General features: G+C 35.2%; 1 protein-coding gene and 1 pseudogene across 1 annotated transcript; both read right to left on the bottom strand.

Moving 5' to 3' along the window:
* Positions 1 to 1,847: 1,847 nt before the first annotated feature.
* Positions 1,848 to 3,072, bottom strand: LOC110288273 (annotated as a pseudogene).
* Positions 3,073 to 3,204: 132 nt separating this feature from the next.
* LOC110288274 (odorant-binding protein 1a-like) lies at positions 3,205 to 8,195 on the bottom strand. The gene is made up of 7 exons (XM_021154663.1): positions 8,095 to 8,195; positions 7,527 to 7,666; positions 6,550 to 6,623; positions 5,070 to 5,180; positions 4,294 to 4,392; positions 3,996 to 4,025; positions 3,205 to 3,420 (listed from the first exon to the last, which is right to left on the bottom strand). Exons 1-6 carry the CDS (start codon positions 8,143 to 8,145, stop codon positions 4,009 to 4,011), a joined length of 492 nt encoding a protein of 163 aa, XP_021010322.1. The 5' UTR covers positions 8,146 to 8,195; the 3' UTR covers positions 3,205 to 3,420; positions 3,996 to 4,008.
* Between the last annotated feature and the right edge of the window lie 206 nt (positions 8,196 to 8,401).

Below are 8,401 nucleotides of genomic sequence, written 5' to 3'. Positions count from 1 at the left end.
ACTAAAGAAGGTTTTCAAGTTGAAAGGCCCAAGTGAGAATGTTTCTGTTACACTTAGGAGGGTGAAGAAAGCAATCATGGGGTACACAGGGAGGGAGGGATATGAGTAGGCTATGGAGGGGGAGGGGGAAAGGGGAACAGGATCTGGTATTGGGGGAGGGGTTCAGGAGCAAAGCCCTGAGGACCAGCAGAATGAATGGAAACAGGCAACCTCGGGAGGTGGGAGATCAGGGGTCTCTCCAGAATGTACCAGAGACCTGGGAGGTGAGAAGCTCTCAGGACTCAAAGGCAGGGACCTTAGATGAAATACCCAACAGTGGGGAGAGGGAACTCATAGAGTCCATCTCCAGTATAAAGATAGGGTATCAACTGGAGGGATTGAATTGCAACCACACAGTCAAAAACTTTGATCCAGTATTGTTCCTGTCTAGAAGAACTTCAGTGACAAAAATGGAGAACAGACTGAGGGAAAGGAGGTTCAGTGACTGGCCCAAATTGGAATCCATCTCAAGGAGAGGCTTCAAGGTCTGACACTATTATTGATTCAATGACGTATTTACAAACAGGAGCCTAGCATGTCTGTCCTCCAAGAAGCCCAACAACCAGATGACTGAGACAGATGCAGATACTTAAATACAACCAATGGTCTAAAGTCTGGGAACCCTGTGGTTGAATTAAGGAAAGGCTGGAAAAAGTTGAGGAAGAGGGTAATCCCATAGGAAGACCAGCAGTCTCAACAAACCTTGACCCCTGAGATCTCTCAAACACTGAGTCAACAACCAGTCAGCATACACCAGCTGATATGAGCCCCCCCCATATATAAACAGCAGAGCACTGCCTGGTGTGGTCTCAATGAGAGAAGATGCACCTAACCCTTGAGAGACTTGAGACCCCAGGGAGTGGGGAGGCCTGGCAGGGTGTGGAGGAGTGTCTAGGGATATGGGGATATCCTCTTGGAGACAGGACAGGAGGAATGGGATGAGGAACTGTCTGAGAGTGGACGTGGAGGGGGTTAATGGCTGGACTGTTAAAGAAAAAAAAAGATTAAGGATAGGTAATTTTTTTTAAGTAATATCCTTTTACAAGGCACAGAAAGGAATGTGAAATAACAGCCATATTTCAACAACAAAAAGACTCTTAATCACATTTTCTGATTATGGATACTACTTTGCATCTGTTTCATCTTTAGAATTTAGAAAACAGTATTTAACACCACTGTCTAGCATCTTCTCCCTTTCACTGTCCCAAGCCCTCAAAGAGGACTGCATCTGCCTTTTCTTTTTTGATAGATAACTACATTCTAAGGAATCATTGCAATACACATAGAAAAAATGTAGTATATAAATGTATATTTATAAGGTTTGGTATAATGGATTATCATTACAGTTAATTTATTCTATTCCTCAAAACTGATTGACTCATTTGTATACTCTTTAAAGATATCTGAATTCCTTTGATTGCTGAAGTCATTAAGCAAAAGATAATCCCCTCAGATAGATTTCTGGAAAAGAGATTTATTTTCTCTGATTTAAATAATGTGGAGAATGTAGCCAGAACCAATGAGTTTGTTATGTGAAATATTTTAGTGTGCTGGGATAATTAAACCTCCTATCATGAATTACAGGTGAAACAAAATACTAAGCAAAATATAAAGTTCACTTCGGTTGTGTTCTTGGCAATACCCCTAGAAGTGTGCATTTTCAAATATTACAAAAGTGTTAGTTATGAAGATATCATTTGTTCCACATTTATGTGTTACACTTATTTATGTATTACATCACATGCCTTTTGTTTGTTTTTTTTTCCGCATGCAAGCTTTAACACATTCCTTATTTTTATGAGGTTTCTTACAAGTCTGTGTTAATTTATACATTATGAGATAAATGTCAATGTCAACTGCAAAGGCCTTACCACATTATTCANACAAAGGTTCTCTCTCCAGTGTCTTCTTTTATGTATTCTAAGATATATCATGTGCTCTTTTATGTATTCAAAGATAACTATGATATGCAAAGGTTCACCACATTGTGTATATTTATACAGTCTCTCTCTCTCTCTCTGTATCTCTGTCTCTGTCTCTCTCCAGTATGTGCTCCCTGCTGCATTAGGAAATAACTTTGCATAGCATAGGTTTTACCACATTGCTTATACTCCGGATTCTTGCCCCTACAAGTATGTTCATGATGATTAAGACTATGATCACATTCACAGTCTTTCTCTTCAGTACATTCACTTATACATTCAGAAATGATGGCGTTGTAAAAAGGTTGCTTTCATCCATTTCCTTCGTAGCTTTTCCCTCCAGTGTGGATTCTTTTGTTCTTTTGAAGATGACCATGTTTTGAAAAGACTTTCACACACTGATTACACTTGTAAGGACTCTCTAGTATGTCCTTTATGAATTTATAGATTATAATGATGGGAAAAGGCTTTATCACATTCATAACATTCATAATATTTCACTCCAGTATAAATTCTTCTATGGATTGGAGGTTACAAGGTTGGGAAAAGGCTTTGTCACACTGATTACATTTGTAGGATTTATCTCCTGTATATCTTCTTCTATGAATTTAAAGATAACTGTGTTGTGAAAGGCTTTGTCACTTTGATTACATTTGTAAGGCTTCTCTCCAGTATGTGTTCTTTTATGATTTTGGAGGTGTTTTGAAAAGGTTTTATCACATTCATTACATTTGAAGGGTTTCTCTCCTGTATGTCTTCTTCTATGAATTCTGCTTGTGGACGTTGTACATCGTGGTGCGCACTAGGCTCCGCACCACGATGTACAACGTCCACAAGCAGACAAATTGAATCACTTCAGAGGGGATCTTTTCTGTATGAATCCTTTCATGCCTTTGGGCATGACTGTGAGCATGTAAATCAAAGGCTTTACCAAGTTGAGTATATTCAGAGGATTTCTCTGCACTCTGACTCCTTTCAAACCTATAGCATTGAGGTTCTTGTAGGTATCCAACATGACATCTTTGTAGAGCTTCTTCTGAGAAGGATCCAGCAGAGCCCACTCCTCTTGAGTGAAGTTCACTTGCACGTCCTCATAAGTCACTGCATTCATGATGAGACTCAATAGCTTGCAAGCACTCCACCAAGGCACCCAGCAGCAAAGGTCAAAGCAAGTCACACCAACCATTCAAGGCTGCTCCACAATCATCACATGCCTTTTGAATGAGCTCTTTTCATAAGGTCATTATTGCTTCTTAAATCACTTTATTTAATCATTCAAAAAAGGAATAACAGATCATAGATCATGAGAAGAGAAAGAAAAGGCAAGTCAGGAATGTGGTATGCAGTATCCTGGCTGCTCAGGGGAGGAAAAATGTATTTTGAAAGGAAAGGTGAATTATACATGATACTGATTCCACCGTCAAGAGGTTATGATGCATAATTCTCATCCTGCTGTTATCTGTGCAAACATGAAAAATAAATAATACATGATTAAGCTGGCAGGAACGTTTTCATTACTGAGATTGCAGGAGTCCAAAGTCAAATATGACAATGTAGACTATAGAGGAATAATTGTACAAAAGGTCTTCCTTTGGCAGAAATCAACTGTGTCCCATACATTGGATATATAGTTTCTACATGAAATAATGACACTGTGGTCCTACATTCAAATTTAGACTGAGAGTGATCAAAGTATATATTTAAATGTCAACAGGCTTATGCCAAGTCAGTGGAAAATATATTCCACAAATTATATACAAATTGAAAGTTTTCAAGTGAAAAAAATATTTTGTTGATGGAATATTTTCAAAATAAAAACACTACAAATTCTGAATGATACAAAAATCTTTAATATTGTTTTATAAATGAAATTATTCTCTATGTCATATTTGTCACTATGGGATTTGCAAATATAAAGTCCTAGTAACAGACTGTCTAGATTTTGCTTCATTTAAGAACAAGTACTTTTCTTCACATGCTTATGTTAAATTTTCACATGCTTATGTTAAATTTATACCTTCTGTTTCTACTCACCTACAGAAGATCATTACTCAGGACAGGTATCTGTAAAAGAAAGTAAGTGGGGTAAGGAACAACAATGTTTTTATCACTACAAAATGAGGACAGCTCCCAAATAATTCTATCTAAATCATGAATTATGGGTGTGTGTGTATATACATATATACACATATATACATATATTCACATATATGGATTTTAATATGAACATTAATATAAGCATTATATGCATATATATATATATATATATATATATATATATATATACATATATATATGTGCTATAGCAAAAAACAACATGCATTAACTTTACCTGTACCCAGGACATGTTGAATGTTTTCAGGAGGAATGTGGCTTGACACAGCATATTTCACAAGTCTTTCATTTTCTTCAGAAGTTAAAGGTTTATTGCCTGTATTCCATGAATAATAATGTCAGAGATTTGTTCATGACAATCCTGCATTATGTACATTGCTTCCTTTGTGTCCCACCATGATATTTAATGAAAAGTCCCAACTTTTCCAAAGTCATTTATGCTAGATGAGCCAATACCGATAATGAAAATTAACCCAATGATCATGGACACACTTACTAAGGTAAAAATTGTGGTATGAGATCACTTTCCAGTATTTCATGATGAAGAAAACATAGAAACTATTTTTCTATGGAAATTACACATATCAATCCCATCTACTCTTAAAAATAAAAGAGTAAAGAACTTCAATGGAAAATAGAAACTTCACATTTCTCTTGGGCTATTTTTTTAATTTTCTACACATTTAGAGACATGACAATGAAAATGGTCTGAACTTTGGGAAAATCACATATGCTCCATTTTTTTAGGGAACAAACATGAACATGAATTCTTCTAATCACTTCCATCATTGCCCACAGTCTTCAGTGCCATGCTACTCAAATTACAATATAATACACAAGTAGGTCCACACACAATCTGGTTGTCAGTTAGTAGAAAAGGTTTTGGAAATCCTATAACACTTCATGGGTGGGTGGGTGGGGGGAATCTGACTTAGTCCTTATTTGTGGAGCAGTAATTTTGTTACTATTTCAGAGATCCACTGCCATTCTTACCAAGAACAAATATCAATTTTGTTTTCCAGTCAGCTCTGTCCACATTCTCACTATAAAATACTACGTTCTCAGGTGTCTCCTTCACAAGTTTAAAATGATTATTTCCTTGATCTGTAATGATAATAGAAATATTTCAAAAGTCAGTAACACTCAATGTTCTACTTTATTTGATGTCACCTATTTGTGAAACATTAATGTTGACCCTGACAGTAACAGTCATCTCTGATTCACTAATATACAACCCATGCATGCATGGCTATTCCTGTAGGCATTCTTTTTCCATATTATATTGTAATATGAAGAACATCTGTTTCTATGCTATAAAACTGATTAAAAATCCAAAGTACAGAGACTTTCCATTCCTCTGAATATCTGTGTCAAGACTAGTGTGCTATTGGTGAGGTATTCCTGCATTTTCAACAAGCTAACAAAGGGTTCTTGTAAATTTCGTGAGAAGTTAAAACTGATTTTTAGCAACACTTGGTGGGAAATGTATAATGTATAAAAAGAAAATATTTGTAATTAGTAAAATGCACAAACATTGTACTTTTTCTATTATTGACAAAAAAGATGTAAGTATGAAATTTTTAGTGATAACCAGACATTCACACTGTGGGGGGGGGGGGCGAAAAGAGAGAGAAAGAGAGATAAAGACAGATTCTGTGAGTAACATTTCCACTTATTGTATGATACATCTGGTCCCTTTCATTAGCAAGACTGTTTTTTTTTTTTTACACCCCGCCCCCCCGCAAGACTGTTTTTTAACAACCATGTAAAGTTAGGTAAAGCATTTCCTTACCAATAGAATGTACACTCTGGTGTTTGTTTGTCTGTTTTGCTTGTTATAATATCAAAAGTCAAATTTTGTATAATTTAATTGAATAATGTAGCTATTATTTTAGCAATTCTTACAAATATGAAGGAGAAATTTTGAAATCCTTAAACAGATTTTGCCCATAACTGCTTTTCGGTATTAAAGTTTTTAAATATTCTCTGCAAAATATAAGAAAATAAATATTGAAAATAAAAGTGTAAACTAAATTTCCCTTACTCAAGGGTGACAGATCATCTTGGTAATGTAAGCACATGGGAGCCAGATGCAGGAATTTTGCAAAGATATTTGATGATATTGAGGCCTTCTAGAGAGAACCTGATTTGGCAAATAAAACAGTGATGTAATATATGACAAAAAACACAGTAAAAATGATCTAGATATTGTTTATCTGTGGGAAAACTTCTTGGAAAATATATTGTTAAAATCATTCACAACTTTAGGTTATAGTGGTCTTCTCCAAGTAAACCTGGGATGACTTAGAATTTATTTGGACTTAGTTGCATATCTGAGGGTGTTGGGAATGATTGATAAATTTCCAAACAGCCAGATTTACTTTTGATCTATGTACCTTTGGGCAGTTGAACTGTGAGCTTGCACGACCACAATGCTTTGATAATAGAGGGTACTCCCAGAACATGTACTTACACTGAGTTTTGTAGGTCTTACCATCTTCTTGCAAATACCCAGTGATTGTGGTCAATGAGCACTGTCCATTTTCACTAAAAAGTTAAAGAGAGAACATATGGCTTGTTCTTTGCTACCAATGAATCCATATTAAAGATCTTCAAGTGTTAGAATGCATTTAAGAAAGTATTGTACAGAGACAGAAGCTAATTACTTATGTTTACCTCAATTTGTCCTAATTCTTGTTTAGAAATTGTCATACTGTTTGCGGGCATAGAGTTGCCTTTCTTTATTTGTGCCAATTTTGCTCCATGGTATGAAAGTTCTGGTGATATCCTTATACAAACTTCAATAGTCATCGAGTATGATACTCTGTACAAAAATTCTTTTGTTTTAGTACAGCCATAATATAGACATGGGTTTATAAGTATATATTTTAAGTGGTGTTATATGTAACCTAAAACTTACAATTGTGGCTATTAGACAGAAATGGTTCTAAGAATTTTCAATACTTATTGACTTATGTACACATGCATTGGACACAGTAATCCAAATGTCAGAGAGAACCTGTGAACATAGAACTTCAGGAAATAGGAATTCAAAAACTAAATTTATCTGACTCATTTGTGGAAAAAGTTTATGAAAACTCTTAATTGAATAGCACAGCATATATGGCACTGACTTATATGATCACACCCTTTACCTAACTACAATCAATATCTTTAGAGGGTTCTGTATCTAACAGAAATGATAAAATTCAATAGCAGCCCTCCAACCATATTGATTACTCAGGATATATTCATAAAATTGGAGACACTGACTATATCTCTATGTGATGTCCAGATATGACCCATCATATCATATTAATATTACATTGCTAAAAAATGGGGTCATGGTTTTCATGATCAGGACCAAAATATTCTCCTGTAATTTACACAGGGTTGATTGTAAGAAATGAAAACAGTCTTCTCAGTTTACATTCTTGATAATTTGCTTACAGCACATAAAATGTGACTATCAATTTCTTGCATTCCTCTTCACAAACAATTCTACGACAAAAGAGTCTCAGTTCTCCACTTTCCTCTATCTTGTCTACTCTATCAGCAGCGATAGCAACAGTTTTCTTAGGTCCTTCCAACTGTAAAAGGAATAAAAATAACAAAGAAAACCATACAAACCATTAGAATATGAGTTGGTATTCACATCTCTCCTCTCAATCCTTCATATTTTTAAAATTACTAGAAATATTCATCAGTAATATTTTATTTGTTAACTCTAGATAATGTTTCCAGGAGTGAAGCACAACTCAGAGCATTATGATGACTTGATTAAAATAGAACCTTGGACATGAGATGCTCATCTTTCATTCTAATATACTCTGAAAATCCAATCCCTTATTTCACTAATTTCATCTTAGAGAACATCTGATTGGCAAAGTGTAACTAAATGAAAGTCAGAAAGTTTATTTCATGGAGTAGCATGGATTAACTGAATGACAAATCACATTCATAGAATTATGCTACTGAGGATTCTCACATATAAACACAGACCCCCCCCTTCATTTACCGCAGCATGTGCCAGTCCAAATGCCAAAGCAAGCAGCAGAAATTTTGCCATGATGGCACAAGACTTTCTTTTCTACAGAAGCACAAAGCAAATAAGTAGTTCTGATAGATGTAGACTAACAAAGGTTTTTATACATTTAGTGATAAGGAGGAACATAGAATCATCCAATGATTTCCTATCACAACAACCTAGTTCTTTTCAGTACTTCCTACTGGGCCCTGGTAAATGAAATATGAACTCATGTTCTTAAGGGTATTAGATTATTTTTCATGTCATGACATGTTTTTATGATTAATTGAGCATTCCT

Source organism: Mus caroli, unplaced genomic scaffold, assembly GCF_900094665.2.
Source record: "Mus caroli unplaced genomic scaffold, CAROLI_EIJ_v1.1 scaffold_18850_1, whole genome shotgun sequence".
NCBI lineage: Eukaryota > Metazoa > Chordata > Mammalia > Rodentia > Muridae > Mus > Mus caroli.
This window is presented reverse-complemented; position numbering and strand designations above follow the sequence as displayed.

Coding starts and splice junctions, on each gene's coding strand:
- LOC110288274 (XM_021154663.1), bottom strand. CDS start 8,145: ATGGCAAAATTTCTGCTGCTTGCTTTGGCATTTGGACTGGCACATGCT. Junction 5,181..6,549: donor TAAGACCTACAAAACTCAGT/GTAAGTACATGT, acceptor TTATCATTACAG/ATCAAGGAAATAATCATTTT. Junction 4,393..5,069: donor AAAATTGATATTTGTTCTTG/GTAAGAATGGCA, acceptor CATGGAATACAG/GCAATAAACCTTTAACTTCT.